This window comes from Oncorhynchus kisutch, linkage group LG13 (assembly GCF_002021735.2).
Source record: "Oncorhynchus kisutch isolate 150728-3 linkage group LG13, Okis_V2, whole genome shotgun sequence".
Lineage (NCBI taxonomy): Eukaryota > Metazoa > Chordata > Actinopteri > Salmoniformes > Salmonidae > Oncorhynchus > Oncorhynchus kisutch.
Genome location: NC_034186.2, coordinates 74439535 through 74460263, shown reverse-complemented (window position 1 = coordinate 74460263; position 20729 = coordinate 74439535). Strand labels below are relative to the sequence as shown.

Sequence of the window (20729 nt, the reverse complement as noted above, 5' to 3'; positions counted from 1 at the left end):
CAGATATGACTTGTAACAGAACCATTGAAATGTGGGAAACTCATTGTGTAATCTTGAAGGCCTATCTACAATGTCTAAGTTAGAATGATTCACTTTCACATTTTCAGAACACCAGAATGCAACAACAACAACAAAAATGTCAACCTGCAATGAGACATGAAATCTGTTGCCACAATTGTGAAACTACAACTTCACTGAGTCTTAAACTGAACCAACAGGACCTACAGAAACAAAACCCACACAAGTGGGCTGGGCACTCCTGTAACATATTAGGGTATCCCATAATTGTTCAGATATTACATTGGTTTAAAACAATAACCAAAACCCTCTAATAATTGGTCCAGCCGACTCTTTTCAGGGAAGATTCTGTCCAAGGTGTAATTGGAATGATGAAATAATGGTCATTTAGCAGACAGAATAACGGTCCATTCAAGAATCAAACCCATAACATTAGGGATGCCAGCGTCATGCTCCAACAAGCTGGACCATCAAAACCACTTATTAAACAAAAACTATTCTACAATATAGAACAATACAAAGAAAACTCACCTTGGCACTGCTGTGTCTATTTCTAGCTCTGTAGACTGACTCCCAATAATGTGTCAGAAAGACAGGTTGAGGTACAGATGGAGAGAGAGGTGGGGTTTCGTGGCTGATTGTGTGTGTGTATGTGTCTCAACGAGTCAATGCTGAACGTCACACATCAATCCCCTGCTCTGAGACAGAGCAGCCCGACAAATGAAGAGTGGCTGGGGAAGTGAGGGATGAGAGACAGAGACAAGAAAGAGGGCAATTATCTGAGAAGTCAACTGCTTGTAGAAGCGTAGGCGCACATCTCCATTGTGAGGAACACTAAAGGCAGCTTGTTAACTACTGAAAGACACAACGCACCAGTTGAGGTACTTAACAAGCTGTTCATTATCACATTTTCTGAGCTCAGAGCTGAGGTGGTTGCTAATGGCACATTGCCCTTGAGGGTCTGCAGAGGTCTGTCCTAGCACTCTATTTTACATATCTATGGCAGCACAGCGAATGAATAGACTATCCTCACCGCATAACTGAATAACGGGTAGTGTGTGTGTGTGTGTGTTATTTCAAATAGGAAAATCTATAGGCTTCCATCCCAAAGTGGGAGCGGAAATGATTGCCACCATCTTATTCCATGTAATTGGGAGTTTGGGGTGAACTATTCCTTTAAATATATACACTGTGCTTATCATTGTAAATTCAACTTACCACATGTAACCAAAGGAGGGAAGTGTGGTTTCAGGAGTGGCATCTATTTTTAGTGCAGCCACATGCGTGAGACCAGGGTCGACTCTGCCTTTGGGAAACGGCCTGTTGGTATAGATTTGCTGACTTATACTGTGGACCATTACTTTGGTAAGTGACATCACCCATAACCCTTTTCCAGCAGTAAAGAGTAGGAGTGTGGATCTTTGTTGTCACTATTGGCAGTTTTGCAGCAAGTAGCCACATACACATGGCTGTGGCAATGAATGGGAATGTGTTGAGAAACGTAATACCATTCTCCCACCAAAGTCAGTTATAAACACACACGATCTGAGTGCATCAGTCAAATGTCCTGCATTTAATAGGCTAGTACAGTAGGCTACTTTAGAAGAATAGTTGTAGTTGCACTGTAGTAATACTGTATTTAGGTTGATTGGTGGTATTGTACCAGTATGACAACACTTGCTATTCATCAGATCTGTCTAATTCATGTTCTGAACACTACATTCTGTATCCCTCTAGCTATTTTCCTCCATGTATCCATTCACTCTCCCTCCTGCTTTCCCCATCTGTGCTTTTCTCACATGCTTTCATTGCAAAAGAAGGCTACTAGGTAAAGCCTTATCACACTCCCTCTGACAGAACTTTGACCAGCCAAGCAGACCTCTCTGACCTCTGAGAACCTGCCTCTTATTGGCTGAGAATTCCATTGACCCCACCCTTCCTTGTCCTCCAGCAGCAAGCACTGTGAATCTTGTGCCTCTGCCACTGCTGTGTTCCAAGCGGTGGATGAGACAGCTAAGTTGTAAGGTAAGTTGTCTCTCTCTTTGCCTAAAGAAAGGAGTCAGAGCTCAATTTGACAAGGCAAAACGACAAGGTTATTTTGTTTAATTTATCTATCATAGCCCACTGGCTTTGAGGGTGGGACCTTATGGTGTAATGAAACTTTTATCCAAAATAAAATGATCATTGAATCTAGCTTGTGATGCTGATAGCCTATAAGTAAGTGAAATATAATTCATTAGTCATAAGGAATGTTTTCTTTCTTATTCCATAATGTTAACACTTTGTTTCTCCCCTGAATTCACCAGTAACCATGAGTCGAGCCTGGGCCTTGTTTAAGGCCCACCCCTACATCAGCAATGTGGTCGGATACACAACCCTGTTCGCATCCGCGGACCTCATACAGCAAAGCATGCTTGGAGGGAAACAGAGTGGAGGATTAAACACAGACAAGGGAACACACATCATCCATGACTCAGAGGGGGCCAAGCTTAACATGGAGGGAACCAATATTTCCACTGGTACTAAAAGTGTCACAACATGGGCTGATATTGACTGGTCCCAGACCGCACGAGTGGCCTTTGTTGGGTTCTGTTTCCATGCCAATTTCAACTACCATTGGCTGAAGGGGCTGGAGAGGATGTTGCCAGGGGGAGGGGCCAAAAGGGTGTCAGGGAAGGTAGTGCTGGATCAACTGGTTGCTGCCCCCGCTACTATCAGTGCCTTCTTCATAGGTGTGTGTGTGTGTGTGTGTGTGTGTGTGTGTGTGTGTGTGTGTGTGTGTGTGTGTGTGTGTGTGTGTGTGTGTGTGTGTGTGTGTGTGTGTGTGTGTGTGTGTGTGTGTGTGTGTGTGTGTGTGTGTGTGTGTGCGTGCGTGCGTGCGTGCGTGCATGTGTGGCTGAGGAGTAAGTTTCACACATCCCCAAGTGCTACACGTGCATGTATGTGTGTGTGTATCTGTTGGTGTGATATAACTTTCAATGTGTAAGACTTAAACATTGTTCTATAATATGAGTTACTCTTTTTAAGGTCTTAGTGTATTAGAAAACAAAGAGGACCCATTGGAAAACTGGAGGGAGAAATTCTGGACTTCATACAAGGTAAGGATGCAGAGCATGAATTAGTTGCTGAAGGAAGAGAGGAATGTCTAGGTCACCACAACCACATTAATGGTCTCTCTGTCTCCCTCTCTTTTGTTGTGTATGACAGACTGGAGTGGTGTACTGGTCAACAATGCAGGTAGAAACAATAACAACACATTATATGCATACACACACACACACACTGATCTCTCTCTCTCTCTCTCTCTCTCTCTCTCTCTCTCTCTCTCTCTCTCTCTCTCTCTCTCTCTCTCTCTCTCTCTCTCTCAGGCATTGAATTTCTCCCTGGTTCCCCCAGTTGCTCGTACAGTGTTTGTGGGTGGCATCACGCTGGTGTGGACAGTATTCCTGTGCCATTTCAGACAGCAGAAAGATGATACACAAACCAAACCCCCCTCTCACTGATATGGATGTTATTGGATGAGCTGTGTGATGACAAAATTGTGACTATTATTTAATTGAATAGCTTTTATGTGCTGCACGCTTATAACTTGATTAAAGTAGTTATTTTAAAGAATGTGTTTTTCATCTTTGCATGATGGCCTAGCAGTTAAGAGTGTTGGGCCACTAACTGGAAGGTCGCTGGTTCGAATCCCCGAGCCTACTAGGTGATGCACCTGTTGATGTGCCCTTGAGCAAGGCACTTAATTGCTCCTGTCCCTCTGGATGAGAGCATCTGCTAAATGAAAGCAAAAAATATATATATTTACACAGTTGAAGTCGGAGCCAAATACATTTAAAGTTTTTCACAGTTCCTGACATTTAATAAGAGTAAAAATTATCTGTCTTAGGTCAGTTAGGATCACCACTTTATTTTAAGAATGTGAAATGTCAGAATAATAGTAGAGATAATAATTTATTTCAGCTTTTATTTCTTTCATCACATTCCTAGTGATTCAGAAGTATACATACACTCAATTAGTATTTGGTAGCGTTGCCTTTAAATTGTTTAACTTGGGTCAAATGTTTTGGGTAGCCTTCCACAAGCTTCCCACAATAAGTTGGTGAATTTTGGCCCATTCCTCCTGACAGAGCTGGTGTCACTGAGTCAGGTTTGTAGGCCTCCTTGCTCGCACACGCTTTTTCAGTTCTGCCCACAAAGGTTCTATAGGATCGAGGTCAGGGCTTTGTAATGGCCACTCCAATACCTTGACTTTGTTGTCCTTAAGCCATTTTGCCACAACTTTGGAAGTATGCTTGGGGTCATTGTCCATTTGGAAGACCCATTTGCGACCAAGCTTTAACTTCCTGACTGATGTCTTGAGATGTTGCTTCAATATATCCACATACTTTTCCCCCTCATGATGCCATCTATTTTGTGAAGTGCACCACACCCTCCTGCAGCAAAGCACCCCCACAACATGATGCTGCCACCCCCGTGCTTCACAGTTGGGATGGTATTCTTCGGCTTGCAAGCCTCCCCCTTTTTCCTCCAAACATAAAGATTGTCATTATGGCCAAACAGTTATATTTTTGTTTCATCAGACCAGAGGACATTTCTCCAAAAGGTACGATGTTTGTCCCCACGTGCAGTTGCAAACCGTAGTCTAGCTTTTTTATTGTGGTTTTGGAGCAGTGGCTTATTCCTTGCTGATGTCGATATAGGACTTTTACAGTTGATATAGATACTTTTGTACCTGTTTCCTCCAGCATCTTCACAAGGTCCTTTGCTGTTGTTCTGGGATTGATTTGCACTTTTCGCACCAAAGTACTTTCATATCTAGGAGACAGAACGCGTCTCCTTCCTCAGCAGAAATACATCCACAGGTACACCTCCAATTGATGTAAATTAGCCTATCAGAAACTTCTAAAGCCATGACATAGTTTTCTGGAATTTTCCAAACTGTTTAAAGGCACAGTCAACTTAGTGTATGTAAACTTCTGACCCACTGGAATTGTGATACAGTGAATTATAAGTGAAATAATCTGTCTGTAAATTGTTGGAAATATTACTTGTGTCATGCCCAAAGTAGATGTCCTAACCGACTTGCCAAAACTATAGTTTGTTAACAAGAAATTTGTGGAGTGGTTGAAAAACGAGTTTTAATGACTCCAACCTAAGTCAAATCAAATCACCCCTATTACTAGCCTGTTCAACCTCTCTTTCGTGTCGTCTGAGATTCCCAAAGATTGGAAAGCAGCTGCGGTCATCCCCCTCTTCAAAGGGGGGGACACTCTTGACCCAAACTGCTACAGACCTATATCTATCCTACCGTGCCTTTCTAAGGTCTTCGAAAGCCAAGTCAACAAACAGATTACCGACCATTTCGAATCTCACCATACCTTCTCTGCTATGCAATCCGGTTTCAGAGCTGGTCATGGGTGCACCTCAGCCACGCTCAAGGTCCTAAACGATATCTTAACCGCCATCGATAAGAAACATTACTGTGCAGCCGTATTCATTGATCTGGCCAAGGCTTTCGACTCTGTCAATCACCATATCCTCATCGGCAGACTCGACAGCCTTGGTTTCTCAAATGATTGCCTCGCCTGGTTCACCAACTACTTCTCTGATAGAGTTCAGTGTGTCAAATCGGAGGGTCTGCTGTCCGGACCTCTGGCAGTCTCTATGGGGGTGCCACAGGGTTCAATTCTTGGACCGACTCTCTTCTCTGTATACATCAATGAGGTCGCTCTTGCTGCTGGTGAGTCCCTGATCCACCTCTACGCAGACGACACCATTCTGTATACTTCCGGCCCTTCTTTGGACACTGTGTTAACAACCCTCCAGGCAAGCTTCAATGCCATACAACTCTCCTTCCGTGGCCTCCAATTGCTCTTAAATACAAGTAAAACTAAATGCATGCTCTTCAACCGATCGCTACCTGCACCTACCCGCCTGTCCAACATCACTACTCTGGACGGCTCTGACTTAGAATACGTGGACAACTACAAATACTTAGGTGTCTGGTTAGACTGTAAACTCTCCTTCCAGACCCATATCAAACATCTCCAATCCAAAGTTAAATCTAGAATTGGCTTCCTATTTCGCAACAAAGCATCCTTCACTCATGCTGCCAAACATACCCTTGTAAAACTGACCATCCTACCAATCCTCGACTTTGGCGATGTCATTTACAAAATAGCCTCCAATACCCTACTCAACAAATTGGATGCAGTCTATCACAGTGCAATCCGTTTTATCACCAAAGCCCCATATACTACCCACCATTGCGACCTGTACGCTCTCGTTGGCTGGCCCTCGCTTCATACTCGTCGCCAAACCCACTGGCTCCATGTCATCTACAAGACCCTGCTAGGTAAAGTCCCCCCTTATCTCAGCTCGCTGGTCACCATAGCATCTCCCACCTGTAGCACACGCTCCAGCAGGTATATCTCTCTAGTCACCCCCAAAACCAATTCTTTCTTTGGCCGCCTCTCCTTCCAGTTCTCTGCTGCCAATGACTGGAACGAACTACAAAAATCTCTGAAACTGGAAACACTTATCTCCCTCACTAGCTTTAAGCACCAACTGTCAGAGCAGCTCACAGATTACTGCACCTGTACATAGCCCACCTATAATTTAGCCCAAACAACTACCTCTTTCCCAACTGTATTTAATTTTAATTTATTTATTTATTTTGCTCCTTTGCACCCCATTATTTTTTATTTCTACTTTGCACATTCTTCCATTGCAAAACTACCATTCCAGTATTTTACTTGCTATATTGTATTTACTTTGCCATCATGGCCTTTTTTGCCTTTACCTCCCTTCTCACCTCATTTGCTCACATTGTATATAGACTTGTTTATACTGCATTATTGACTGTATGTTTGTTTTTACTCCATGTGTAACTCTGTGTCGTTTTATCTGTCGAACTGCTTTGCTTTATCTTGGCCAGGTCGCAATTGTAAATGAGAACTTGTTCTCAACTTGCCTACCTGGTTAAATAAAGGTAAAATAAAAAAATAAAATAAAAATCAAAGTTTATTTGTCACGTGCGCCGAATACAACAGTGAAATGCTTACTTACAGGCTCTAACTAATGGTGCGGGGAAAAAAGGTATGTGTGTGTGTGTGTGTGTGCGTGTAGGTAAGTAAAGAAATAAAACAACAGTAAAAAGACATTTGAAAAAAGAGTAGCAAGGCTATATACAGACACCGGTTAGTCAGGCTTATTGAGGTAGTATGTTCATGTAGGTATCGTTAAAGTGACTATGCTAATATGATGAACAGAGAGTAGCAGAAGCGTAAAAAGAGGGGGTGGCGGGTGGTGGGACACAATGCAGATAGCCCGGTTAGCCAATGTGCGGGAGCACTGGTTGGTCGGGCCAATTTAGGTAGTATGTACATGAATGTATAGTTAAAGTGACTATGCATATAAGATAAACAGAGAGTAGCAGCAGCGTAAAAGAGGGATTGGGGGGGCACACAATGTAAATAGTCTGGGTAACCATTTGGTTACCTGTTCAGGAGTCTTATGGCTTGGGGGTAAAAACTGTTGAGAAGCCTTTTTGTCCTAGACTTGGCACTCCGGTACCGCTTGCCATGCGGTAGTAGAGAGAACAGTCTATGACTGTTTGGCTGGGGTCTTTGACAATTTTTATGGCCTTCCTCTGACACCACCTGGTGTAGAAGTCATGGATAGCAGGCAGCTTTGCCCCAGTGATGTACAGGGCCATACGCACTACCCTCTGAAGTGCCTTGCGGTCGGAGGCCAAGCAATTGCCGTACCAGGCAGTGATGCAACCGGTCAGGATGCTCTCAATGTTGCAGCTGTGGAACCTTTTGAGGATCTCAGGACCCATGCCAAATCTTTTCAGTCTTCACGACTGTCTTGGTTTGTTTGGACCAATCTAGTTTGTTGTTGATGTGGACACCAAGGAATTTGTAGCTCTCAACCTGCTCCACTACAGCCCCGTCGATGAGAATGAGAATGAGAATGTGCACGGTGCTCCTTTTCCTGTAGTCCACAATCATCTCCTTAGTCTTCGTTACGTTGAGGGATAGGTTGTTATTCTGGCACCACCCAGCCAGGTCTCTGACCTCCTCCCCTATAGGCTGTCTCGTCGTTGTCGGTGATCAGGCCTACCACTGTTGTGTCGTCAGCAAACGTAATGATGGTGTTGAGTCGTGCCTGGCCATGCATTCGTGGGTGAACAGGGAGTACAGGAGGGAATCTGAGCACGCATTCCTGGGGAACTCCAGTGTTGAGGATCAGCGTGGCAGATGTGTTGCTACCTACCCTCACCACCTGGGGGCGGCCTGACAGGAAGTCCAGGATCCAGTTGCAGAGGGAGGTGTTTAGTCCCAGGATCCTTAGCTTGGGGATGAGCTTTGAGGGTACTATGGTGTTGAACGCTGAGCTGTAGTCAATGAAAAGCATTCTCACATAGGTGTTCCTTTTGTCCAGGTGGGAAAGGGCAGTGTGGAGTGCAATAGAGATTGCATCATCTGTGGATCTGTTTGGCAAATTGGAGTGGGTCTAGGGTTTCTGGGATAATGGTATTGATGTGAGTGTATGTAAACTTCCGACTTCAACTGTATATATACAGTGTGTGTGTGTGTGTGTGTGTGTGTATATATATATATATATAAAGTACCAGTCAAAAGTTTGGACACACCTACTCATTCAAGGGTTTTTCTTAATTTTTACTATTTTCTACATTGTAGAATAAAAATGAAGACCTCAAAACTATGAATAACACATACGGAATCATGTAGTAACCAAAAAATGTTGAAAAATCCAAATATATTTTAGATTTTAGATTCTTCAAAGTAGCCACCCTTTGCCTTGATGACACATTCTCCCAACCAGCTTCACCTGGAATGCTTTTCCAGCTTGAAGGATTTCCCACATATGCTGAGCACTTGTTGACTGGTTTTTCTTCATTCTGTGGTCCAACTCATTCCAAACCCTCTCAATTGGGTTGAGGTTGGATGATTGTGGAGGCCAGGTCATCTGATGCAACACTCCATCACTCTCTCCCTTACATATCTGGAGGTGTGTTTTGGGTCCTGTTGAAAAAGAAATGATCGTCCCATTAAGGGCAAACCATATGGGATAGCGTATTGCTGCAGAATGTTGTGGTAAGCATGCTGGTACAGTGTGCCTTGAATTCTAAATAAATCCCTGAAAGTGTCACAAGCAAAGCACCACCACACCATGCCACCTCCTCCTCCATGCTTCACGGTGGGAACCACACATGCAGAGATCATCCGTTCACCTACTCTGTGTCTCACAAAGACACGGCGGTTGGACCCAAAAATCAGACCAAAGGACAATTTTCCACGTTACTTGCTTGTGCTCGTGTCTCTTGCTTAAACAAGTCTCTTCTTATTATTGGTGTCCTTTAGTAGTGGTTTCTTTGCAGCAAATCGATCATGAAGGGCTGATTCACTTAGTGTCCTCTGAACAGTTGATGTTGAGAAGGGTCTGTTACTTGAACTCTGTGAAGCATTTATTTGGGCTGCAATCTGAAGTTCAAATAATCATCTGCAGCAAATAATTGTCTGCAGCAGAGGTAACTCTGCGTCTTCCTTTCCTGTGGTGGTCCTCATGAGAACCAGTTTCATCATAGTTTATGGTTTTTGCGACTGCACTTGAAGAAACTTTCAAAGTTCTTGAAATGTTCCGCATTTACTGACCCTCATGTCTTAAAGTAATGATTGACTGTCATTTCTCTTTGCTTATTTGAGCTGTTCTTGTCATAATTTGGACTTTTACCAAATAGGGCTATCTTCTGTAAACCACCCCTACCTTGTCACAACACAACTGATTAGCTCAATGGCATTAAGAAGGACATAAATTCCAGAAATGAACTTTTAACATAGTTAAATAAAGGTTAAATAAATAAAAACAAGGCACACCTGTTCATTTAAATGCATTCCAGGTGACTACCTCATGAAGCTGGTTGAGAGAATGCCAAGCCTGTGCAAAGCTGTCATCAAGGAAAAGGTTGGCTACTTTGAAGAATCTCAAATATAAAATTTATTTTGATTTTTTCAACACTTTTTTGGCTACTACATGATTCCACATGTGTTTTTTCATAGTTGTGATGTTTTCACTATTATTCTACAGTGTAGAAAATAGTCAAAATAAAGAAAAACCCTTGAATTAGTAGGTGTGTCCAAACTTTTGACTGGTACTGTATATATGAGAAATGCAGCTGGAGCTATGAATTCTGACACAAAACATACTTATTTAAATATTTTATCAAGTTAAAAAATTAAGAGCCTGAGAAATTACAAGAAGAGAAGTGAGTTCACTTTTCTGTTTTGTTAAGAAAATTGATTATTAATTGTATGTAAATCACATGATAAAATATAATAGACTGTATTTTGAAATTAAATTTGTTTTCCACATAGTGTATTTATTGGTTAGAAAGTCACTTCACACTAGCCTATACACAAATTATGAATGGATTAAATTAATTAACGAATAGAATCATATAAAATAGAAATATAATGACTTTTTGACGACGTGATGATCACACAGGAAGTAATAGAAAAACAGCCAACGAAAACGCGTGTGACCTCCGCAATCGCGGAGAAGTCTTTATCGCGAGACAGCGACTCTTCCTTTTCCCTTTCCACTCTGAGTCCAAGATGGTAGGTACAGTTTATGAAAACATCGTTAACTGACTTGATAATCTGAGTCCATCCTCACTTTTACAGTAGCTTAACTCAACCATTTCCATGTATCTAATTGCCTTGATGTCTTTGGTTTGAATTCCGGATGGTATTGACATACTATTTGGCGTTTTAACGATACGGTTCAGTCCTTCACTACCGGTGGTTAGCGTCACAGTAGTTTTGCTACCGGGTATTCTCACTAATTCCCGAAAGACAGCGTGTAACTTAGACACAATATATTGAAATACTGGTACTGCTTTTCGAGAAATGTCGGTAACTTTTGTATCTTCGTTTTGAGACTTATCCAAAATAGATTGTATCGGCTACCTGACTAGGTAGATGGCCCTAATTGAAAACGTGCCATTTGACCAGTGTTGGTGAACTATGCTACTTATCGTTACTTCGCTGGATCGCTAGTTAGCCGCTGTGTATGAGACTGCAACGTTATGCTTCACGGTATGCTGCCAAATTCAAGTTTGGTATGAATGATTTGGGTGCTGTTTAGGTGTGAGTTACACTAACGTTAGTAGACGTGGTCTATCGTTTGAGGTCTAGCCTTAAAGCATAGGGTTCAGAAGCATGCAAAGGTACATTTTCATGGCACAGTGATCAGCAATGTCATTAACACTGTAACTAATAATTCTGTTTTTAATTGATGCGGTGCGTGAATGGCAAGTTCTCATGTATTTACCTGCACCATCTATTCCCAGGGAGTTGACATCCGACACAACAAGGACCGTAAGGTGCACAGAAAGGAGCCCAAGAGTCAGGATATCTACCTGAGGCTCCTGGTCAAGGTAAGTGTCGCTACCTTTATACATTAAGGCATTGTCATGTAAACAAGTAGTCCGACAACTAAGTTGTTGATTTTCCCATCTTGATGTTAGACCTTTTTTGGTTAATTGTAAAATCTATGCAGCACATAGCTTAGAGTAACCCTTGTGAACATTTTACATTGAGTAGTCAATACTTTATACTTAATAAATGTTTATGTTCTCGTCCCCACAGCTTTACAGATTCCTGGCCCGTCGCTCCACTGCTCCCTTCAACAAGGTGGTCCTCAGGAGGCTCTTCATGAGCAGGACCCACAGGCCTCCGATATCAGTGTCCCGCATGGTGAGTTACATCAATCCGTCCCTTTGCTGTGTTTGTAACCTGCTACAGAATCAAATTGCTACAATCAACTCAATTGAATGGCAGTCAAGTTCACAGATTCAAAGACCTAAGAGGGCAACAGTGCAAGTGGGAGGACAACTTCAGCTGGAACTCCTGCTTATGCCTGTTGCGCTACAATGCTTTATTTTTTATTTTATTTTTTACACTTCCTTGCTCAAACATTCTAGTTATGATTCTCTTTTGACCGTTGACTCCTATATCATGGTTAATTTCCCTTCTGATGATTTGGTACCTTTTCAGTGAGCTGGAGATCTTTGCACCTCTTACGTGGCTTCTTGAACATGTCCCAGTTGGGGTGGCAGGTAGCCTAGTAATTTAAGAGCATTGGGCCATTAACCGAAAAGTCGCTGGTTCCAAGCCCACTAGGTGAAAAGTCTGTCATGCACTTATTTCTCCTCTAAGTGTTTCTGAATAACAGCATCTGCTAAATGATTTAAATCTAATGGCCCAGTTTCCCAAATGCATCTTTAGACCCAAAACCGTCCTAACTAAAATTGGGCTTGAAACTGCTCGTTATTTACAGTGTCCGTTGTTGGATGCTTTTTTTTGCCCATCTGTGTCACTTTATACACACGATCTCCGCTAAACATGGAATCTAGATGTTTCTGACCGCAGATAACTTCAGAACAAAGTTGACTACAAATACAAAGTTGCAAATGTCTTTATTGTTACAAATGAGCAAAGGATTTTTTTAAATCCTTTGGGGATATAAGTGGAATCACTGAGTGGTCATGACTTCAAAACCAACTTAAACGCCGATGATATCATACTAATAACACTGTCAAATCCCAGCTGTACGATACCAAGGGTCCTACAGCTCATTAGGGATGATGTTAACCTGGTTCCACTAGTGGAACCCCTCGCCAACAGCCAATGAAATTGCAGGGCGCCAAACACAAATCAACAGAACTCTCATAAATCCAATTTCTCAAACATACAAGTATTAAGCACCATTTTAAAGATACAATTCCCGTTAATCCAGCCACAGTGTCTGGTTTCAAAAATGCTTTAAAGCGAAAGCTCCACAAACGATTGTTAGGTTACCACCAAGTCACAGAAAAACCCAGCCAAAGAGGAGGCACAAATAGAGATTAAATTAATCACTAACCTTTGATCTTCATCAGATGACACTCATAGGACTTCATGTTACACAATACATGTATGTTTTGTTCGGCACTCAGAGCCCAAAAACAACCCAAAAGAAATATCCGCCATGTTGCGCAGTCAACATTAGTCAGAAATGGCATTATAAATATTCACTTACCTCTGATCTTCATCAGAATGCACTCTCAGGAATCCCAGTTAAACAATAAATGTTTGATTTCTTGCGTTTGGTAAACAAATCCAAACGCGCGTTCAAGTCCAGACGAATGTCGGACAAAAGGTTAAAAAAGTTAGTTTGACAAGTTTCTACGACCTGTAATATAAGTATAGAATCAATCTTTAGGATGTTTTTAATCATAAATGTTCAATAATGTTCCAACTGGAGAATTCCATTGTCTGTAGAAAAGCAATGGAATGAGAGCTACCTCGTGTGAATGCACGTGACTGAGAACGAGGCTGCTGCCAGACCTCTGACTCAATCAGCTCTCATTCGGCCTCCCTTCACAATAGAAGCCTGAAACAACATTCTAAAGACTGTTGACATCTAGTGGAAGCCTTATGAAGTGCAAAATGGCCCATATCCCACTGTGTATTCGATAGGGGCTGAGTTCAAAAACGACAAACATCAAGAGTTCCCACTTCCTGTTTGGATATCTTCTCAGGTTTTTGCCTGCCATATGATTTCTGTTATACTCACAAACATCATTCAAACAGTTTTAGAAACTTCAGTGTTTTCTATACAATACTAATAACAATATGAATATATTAGCATCTGGGACTGCGTAGGAGGCAGTTTACTCTGGGCATGCTTTTCATCCAAAAGTGAAAATGCTGCTCCCCTTCAATTCCCTCAGTACTGGTTTAAAGAGATGTGTAGTTTATTTTTCTGGCTTATTATGGAAAGATAAGAAACCAATAATTAACCATAAACTGTCCATGTCAAGAAGCAAGTGTGGATTAGCTGTTCCTGTTTATTTGTATTAGTTGTCTTGTGACAGTAATTTGATCTCTATATCATCATTATGGTATTACCCCAAGTGCTACTGTAAGATAACCCACTTGAGTTTTCATGTGACGTGGCAAAGATACTTCATAAAGGTTATCTATGAAGCATCCCTCATGTCCAATATGGAACAACTCCTTGTTTACTACAGGGAGAAAGACATTGGCTAATATTACCTGGCTATGCCAAAACATCAGTCAGGTGGGGCAAGTCTTAAGGGATGGTGATGTCAAACCATTTTAAAGAGTTGATAGCAGAGTTTGGCTTGTGCATTTCTACCTTATTTGCAACTCAAATCAACAATCTAATTCCTCATGGTGTTGATGTGGGATCTAAAAGTGATGGACAACAAACTAAGGGGTGCTGCTAATGGGAAAGGAACGGTTTCCACCTTATACAAGCTGGTTGGTCTCTCCTCCCCAAACAGCAACATCCCTACTCCGTCACATTGGGAACAGGACTTGTGTGTATCTCTCGCTGCAGTAGGATGGGATGCGATATGGAAAAACATTGATATCCAACTGTAACATGCAGACCAGACTGGAACGTCGCATGCGTTCCAAATAAATTTAGAAATCCATGTTATTCAATTATTGCACCCACACTGCTCGCGCGGGCCAACAAGCATCTGCGATGCCAAGGGCTAAAATAGAACTCCTTTCTATTTCTGACGCAGGTCGTGCTGAAAGTCCTGCCTCTCCCATCTCATTGGTTTATAGAAGCAGGTGCCCATGTGCCATCTCCTTATTGGTTATACCCACGTGGGTGATTGAAAGACTAACTGTTTTGCCGGTAGTCGTGGTAATACTATGAAAGTTTAGATGCCAATCACCATATAAGTTCAAAGATGAAAAGGCCTGGAAGGAGTAGAAATGACTAGAAAAAATTTGGTTGGCCGTTTTATGTGGGAATTAATTGGCGGAGTAGAGGAGCTTGTGCATTTTGGGTAAAATAACAACTCAATGTTTAAATCCCAGGACAAATTAGCTAGCAAGTGCAAGCTAACTAGCTAAATTGCCATACATGTTTAATGCTTTTTGACCTGTCCCCAAATTAATGTCACTGGTTCAGAGTTTGTTTTGATATTTTTACCTGCGTGTTGTGATCGTATTTGGTTTAGGGGGACAAAATAAATGTATGCACGGTGGCGCACGCGCGCAGCCGGTTTGGGTTCCGTGTCAGGTATAAAATTAATTCCAATGGTCTTACATAGGCTTATATTACACCTCACAGGTTTTTAAAAAATGGATCAAAGCCTTTCAGAATTGTGTTGGCATGGCTGCGGTGAGGTTGGTACACAAATGCATATTTTATGGAAATGTCCAGCTGTCAAAAGATTTTGGACTGCGGTAGATATGTTATCTGTCCTTTAGTGTGACTGCTAGGAAGTAGGGTGGACAATATCCAATCTAGAACCACACAACATATCACTGTACTGGCCTTCCTATCAGTCAAACCAACAATACTTCTGAATTGGAGAGTAGAGGTCGACCGATTATGATTTTTCAACGCTGATGCCAATTATTGGAGGACAAAAAAAGCCAATACTGATTAATCGGACGATTTTTTAAAAATGTATTTGTAATAATGACCATTACAACAATGCTGAATGAACACTTATTTTAACTTAATATAATACATCAATAAAATCAATTTAGCATCAAATAAATAATGAAACATGTTCAATTTGGTTTAAATAATGCAAAAACAGTGGTGAAGTAAAAGTGCGATATGTGCCATGTATTTATAAAAATAAAAAAGCTAACGTTTAAGTTCCTTGCTCAACATGAGAACATGTGAAAGTTGGTGGTTCCTTTTAACATGAGACTTCAATGTTCCAAGGTAAGAGGTTTTAGGTTGTAGTTAATATAGTATTTATAGGACTATTTCTCTCTCTACCATTTGTATTTCATATACCTTTGACTATTGGATGTTCTTATAGGCACTATAGTATTGCCAGTGTAACAGTATAGCTTCCGTCCCTCTCCTCGCCCCTACCTGGGCTTGAACCAGGAACACATCGACAACAGCCACACTCGAAGCAGCGTTACCCATCGCTCCACAAAAGACACGGCCCTTGCAGAGCAAGGGGAATAACTACTCCAAGTCTCAGCGAGTGACGTTTGAAACACTATTAGCGAGCTCCCCGCTAACTAGCTAGCCATTTCACATCGGTTACACCAGCCATTAGGCTGATAGGCTTGAAGTCATGAAGAGCTGCTGGCAAAACGCACGAAAGTGCTGTTTGAATGAATCCTTACAAGCCTGCTGCTGCCTACCATCGCTCAGTCAGACTGCTCCATCAAATCATAGACTTAATTATAATAAACACATAGAAATACGAGCCTTTGGTCATTAATATGGTCGAATCTGGAAACTATCATTTCGAAAACATAACGTTTATTATTTCAGTTAAATACGGAACCGTTCTGTATTTTGTCTAACGGGTGGCATCCCTAAGTCTAGGCAGGCAGTCTCCTTGTGGAGTGCAACGAGAGGCAGGCGGTTATTGCGTTGGACTAGTTAAATGTAAGGTTGCAAGATTGGATCCCCTGAGCTGACAAGATGAAAATCTGTCGTTCTGCCCCTGAACAAGGAAGTTAACCCACCGTTCCTAGGCTGTCATTGAAAATAAGAATGTGTTCTTAATTAACTGACTTGCCTAGTTAAATAAAGGTATAAAAAAAATCGCAGCCCAAAAATACTGATTTCCAATTGTTATGTAAACTTTACATCGGCCCTAATTAATCGGCTGACCTCTATTGGAGAGAGTGTAAACCACAGTGCTTCAGCATGGAAGTCATGGATTTGTTGACTATGGAAAGCGTGTCATCGGCCCTCCAGGACTATGACAACGGGCTAGACTCTAGCAGGTCTCTGGGACATTATAAGTATATATGTAAATCAAAGAGCCATGCCTAATATATTAATACTCTGTATGTGTTTAAACTGTATACCCCCCCCCCCCCCCAGGCTTGAGTCTAACCGGTCACACAGGATAAGATTAAACACATATAAAACATATGCCTATTTCAGTCAGCTAAATGTATTAATTAGTTATATTTTTATAGTTGTAGGCTTTTGCCTCAATATTTCATGTGTAACGTGTGCAATGATGACATATTTGGCGCATTAGTATTGGGTTAGCATTAGACAAAACTGTCTAAATATTTGTAGTCAACGGTGGTAATATCCCACTAGGATCTGATCTGTCATCAGTATGATTTGAATGAAGAAAGTTGATCTGAGAGCTGCACTGCCTTTCTTTCGTTCCGATCAGTATTGAGGCAGCTCCAACCATGCACTTTGCAAACGTTCTCTCAGCGTGGTGTTTTTGGGATACTCGTGTTACATATTCGCCAGTTTGTAGGAACGATGCATCAATTAACCCTTGTTAGCCCAAGTTCCATTGCTATCGGGACAATGTCCTTCCAGGTTTATTGATATGAATACACAGCTAAGTGAAAGCATCTTAGTATTTATCTTTACCCTGTGGCGGTTGTCCCTCGTCTGAACTATTTGACGTCCTCTTCAGATCCGTAAGATGAAACTGCCTGGGCGTGAGAACAGAACCGCAGTTGTCGTGGGAACCGTCACTGATGATGTCAGAATTCAGGATATCCCCAAGCTCAAGGTAAGGGTTGTTTTAACTTACTGGATGCCTGTTTGGGTCAGGCTTTTGCTCTAGCACTAACACCTGGTTTAACCTGGGGTGTATTTTTTGCGGAAAATGTTTAAGAGAAATTGAAGCAAAACTAGCGTTTTTATTGGACAAGTCAGGTAGGTCCATTCCCTTTGTTGCAAAACATTTCTTAAAATGGAAGCAATCGGTGGAGTAAATACACCCTTGACTATTTTGACCTGGTGTTGGGCCCACCCTGTAACTGGGTAGCTCTTCCGCACTAGGGTTAGAGTACTTCACTGAAAATTAATCAAGTACTAACATGAGTTGCTAAACGTGTTCTGTTCTCCCTTCCCTCAGGTGTGCGCTCTGAAGGTGACTGACGGCGCTCGCCGCAGGATCCTGAAGGCCGGAGGCCAGGTCATGACCTTTGACCAGCTGGCTCTGGCTGCCCCCAAAGGACAGGGCACCGTGCTGCTGTCAGGTAAGAACACTACTAGTTTAACAATGTTCAAGTTTAAAGTTATGCTGGGAATATTCTGTTGTACCTTTGCTCTACAGTCCTGTTACTGTTATCACCGCCACAGTCAGATTATTGGGGCGGCAGCGTAGCCTAGTGGTTAGAGCTTTGGACTAGTAGCCGAAAGGTTGCAAGTTCAAATCCCCGAGCTGACAAGGTACAAAATCTGTCGTTCTGCCCTTGAACAGGCAGTTAACCCACTGTTCCTAGGCCGTCATTGAAAATAAGAATTTGTTCTTAACTGACTTGCCTAGTAAAATAAAGGTAAAAAATTGCTAAACCATGCCTATTTCTACAATTTCTCAACCTTAACTATACTGCTAACCTAAATCTGCCTAAATTAAGGCCATAAAGCTAATTTTGTGTTCATTCATTTTTACATCATAGGCAATTTTGGCTTTGTAGCTATTGAGTAGTGACAGTCCTGTTACTCTGGTCTGAAACTCACTTGTTTTCCTTCTTTCAGGACCCCGTAAGGGCAGAGAGGTGTACAGGCATTTTGGAAAAGCCTGTGGAACCCCACACAGTCACACCAAGTGAGTATTGTACCCCTTTTTTGAGATTGCTGCTCTCCTAGGGTTTCATTCAATATCTATAAATTTAGAGAATGTTTTCCAAATTGTTTGACAAGTTCGTCCCAGTTTGGTTTTCACTGAAAATCACCAATGTTTTTAAATGGAGGACACTTTCTGAATATTGAGAACTTCGATAAGATGTTTTGTTAGTACAGGGGCTTGTTGTGGAGAGCCCTACTTTAGAATGAGGATACTAGATGTGCATTGTGTAGAGAAGGACAACCATGTTTCTCTTGTCATGTAGAAACAATTGTCAGTTTGTCTGCCGTGTTCTAATCTACAGTGCCTTGCGAAAGTATTCGGCCCCCTTGAACTTTGCGACCTTTTGCCACATTTCAGGCTTCAAACATAAAGATATAGCGCCTATAGATTTGAAGCCTGAAATGTGGCAAAAGGTCGCAAAGTTCAAGGGGGCCGTATATGTTGAACCTGACTGAGTTAGCCCCTGAGCCCAGTGTTAAAAAACAGCAATCGGATTGAATTGTTAGAATTTAGTATTTCAAAACTGGTAAATGAGATGTGGGTCCTCTGTAGGGATTTGGATTTTGTAATCCAATCTGACCTTTAATCAGGATAATTAGTTTTTGCATTTTTCAAAATTCAAAAGGCAGTGATTAGGGTTGTTTTGGATGGCGATAATCCTGATCCCACTGGAAGAGTGCATTCGGGGTGGGTTTATAAAGGTGAAAGGCTTTACAACCAAGATATGTCAATATAACTAAGGTGAGGAGGTTTAAAATACTCTTACATCTGAATTAATTTGACTGCAGTACAGGTACTGAATGTGGCAATTTTGTTTGTATTGAGAAGTGTCAAATACAGGTATGATTTCAAAATAGGTCATCCATGTGAATCATGTAGATCTGAACTAAATTTGGGGGGGGGTGGGGGTGTACATGTTAGCTGTGATGGTGAGTTGCGGTGTGCAGACAGTGATGGTCCTTCTATTATGTTGGATTAATTCGTCTTTTAATTTCGCTTGTAAGAGCACAGGCCAGTCTGACTAGGCTTTGCGGTCAGGTAGACTGAGACACTACCATAAAGGAGAAAGTCACGCATGCGACTTTACATCGTTGAAAATCACAAGTAACAAAAATGTTGTCGTGTTTTTGGGCCCTCGCCAGTTTGCGTCCCTGCAAGTAAATGCATGTACCTTTTTTTGATTCCGTGTTTAATCGTCACCTACAGGGGTTGCAGGTGTAATTGCAGGATACAGTGAAAATCTTACAGTACAAATAGCACAAATCTTATATAAATACAAATGGCACTATATACATTAGTTTACTCCTCTCGTGTTCCCTATGACAGTTTAGTGGTAGTGCCATAACCTGTCCAGTAGATGGCGAGGGGTAGGTAGGCCTGTTCAAAGCACTGAACATCTGGATTCAGTGATCTTGAAGTTGTGGCGTCTTGAGCAGAATGATCCATCTGATTTATTTATTTTTCAAAAATGTCCAGATTGATCTTGAATTGCAAAACGGAGGATTCCAGAATCATTCTGATCCAAATAAAACATTTATTGGTGTAGAGAAATTTGTTGGTACTCTGTTTATTTACGAAATATTAAAGATGTATACGCCTGGGTTCCACTAGATTCACTTTCTCCAACCCAGTTATATCATATCAGTGATTACTTGAAGGAATGGAGAAGGAAAAATGCATAATTTAAATACATCAGGCCTAGCTGTATTTTGCTAGTTTTGTCCCCAGACTATTGCTTTGTTTTACATTGAGTTGGACAATGCACATAATCAACATTAATGCAAATCTGCCAGATTTGCATTATCTGCAGAATCTAGGAAGTTGTTTGAAACACTGAATTAATGGCATATCTCTTCTCTCCCTCAGGCCCTACATTCGTTCCAAGGGCAGGAAGTTTGAACGTGCTCGTGGGCGCAGATCCAGCCGTGGATACAAGGCCTAAAGTCTTTTTTGTTTTCCATGGAATCTGATACAAATAAAGATAGCAATACAAAATGAAGCAATGTCTCTGTCCATTTGTTTGTTTTTTTCAGAGCTTTGTTGCGCTTGAGTAGTA

The 20729-nt window shown here is 41.6% G+C and overlaps 2 protein-coding genes across 4 annotated transcripts; both read left to right on the top strand.

Annotated features, from left to right (window-relative positions):
* Nucleotides 1-1298: 1298 nt before the first annotated feature.
* Nucleotides 1299-3630, top strand: LOC109883200 (mpv17-like protein). 3 transcript variants are annotated; one of them, XM_031787332.1, is made up of 6 exons: nt 1299-1383; nt 1970-2043; nt 2325-2750; nt 3046-3116; nt 3226-3255; nt 3387-3620. In XM_031787332.1, the coding sequence occupies exons 3-6, from the start codon at nt 2330-2332 to the stop codon at nt 3519-3521; spliced, it is 657 nt and encodes a 218-aa protein (XP_031643192.1). In that variant the 5' UTR covers nt 1299-1383; nt 1970-2043; nt 2325-2329; the 3' UTR covers nt 3522-3620. The 3 variants fall into 3 exon arrangements, with proteins under 3 accessions (XP_031643192.1, XP_031643191.1, XP_031643190.1); XM_031787331.1 differs by having other exon boundaries at nt 1300-1383; nt 1973-2043; nt 3387-3630; XM_031787330.1 differs by having other exon boundaries at nt 1309-1383; nt 1876-2043.
* Nucleotides 3631-10557: 6927 nt separating this feature from the next.
* LOC109883196 (60S ribosomal protein L18) lies at nt 10558-20672 on the top strand. The gene is made up of 7 exons (XM_020475233.2): nt 10558-10667; nt 11402-11488; nt 11700-11807; nt 17510-17608; nt 17957-18080; nt 18583-18652; nt 20540-20672. The coding sequence occupies exons 1-7, from the start codon at nt 10665-10667 to the stop codon at nt 20613-20615; spliced, it is 567 nt and encodes a 188-aa protein (XP_020330822.1). The 5' UTR covers nt 10558-10664; the 3' UTR covers nt 20616-20672.
* Nucleotides 20673-20729: the final 57 nt, after the last annotated feature.

Bases quoted from the DNA above. Each gene is read 5' to 3' on its own strand.
- LOC109883200 (XM_031787331.1), top strand. From the start codon at position 2,330: ATGAGTCGAGCCTGGGCCTTGTTTAAGGCCCACCCCTACATCAGCAAT. The intron at 3,117-3,225 runs GTAAGGATGCAG...TGTGTATGACAG, and splicing joins AATTCTGGACTTCATACAAG to ACTGGAGTGGTGTACTGGTC. The intron at 3,256-3,386 runs GTAGAAACAATA...TCTCTCTCTCAG, and splicing joins TGTACTGGTCAACAATGCAG to GCATTGAATTTCTCCCTGGT.
- LOC109883196 (XM_020475233.2), top strand. The intron at 17,609-17,956 runs GTAAGGGTTGTT...CCCTTCCCTCAG, and splicing joins AGGATATCCCCAAGCTCAAG to GTGTGCGCTCTGAAGGTGAC. The intron at 18,653-20,539 runs GTGAGTATTGTA...TCTCTCCCTCAG, and splicing joins ACCCCACACAGTCACACCAA to GCCCTACATTCGTTCCAAGG.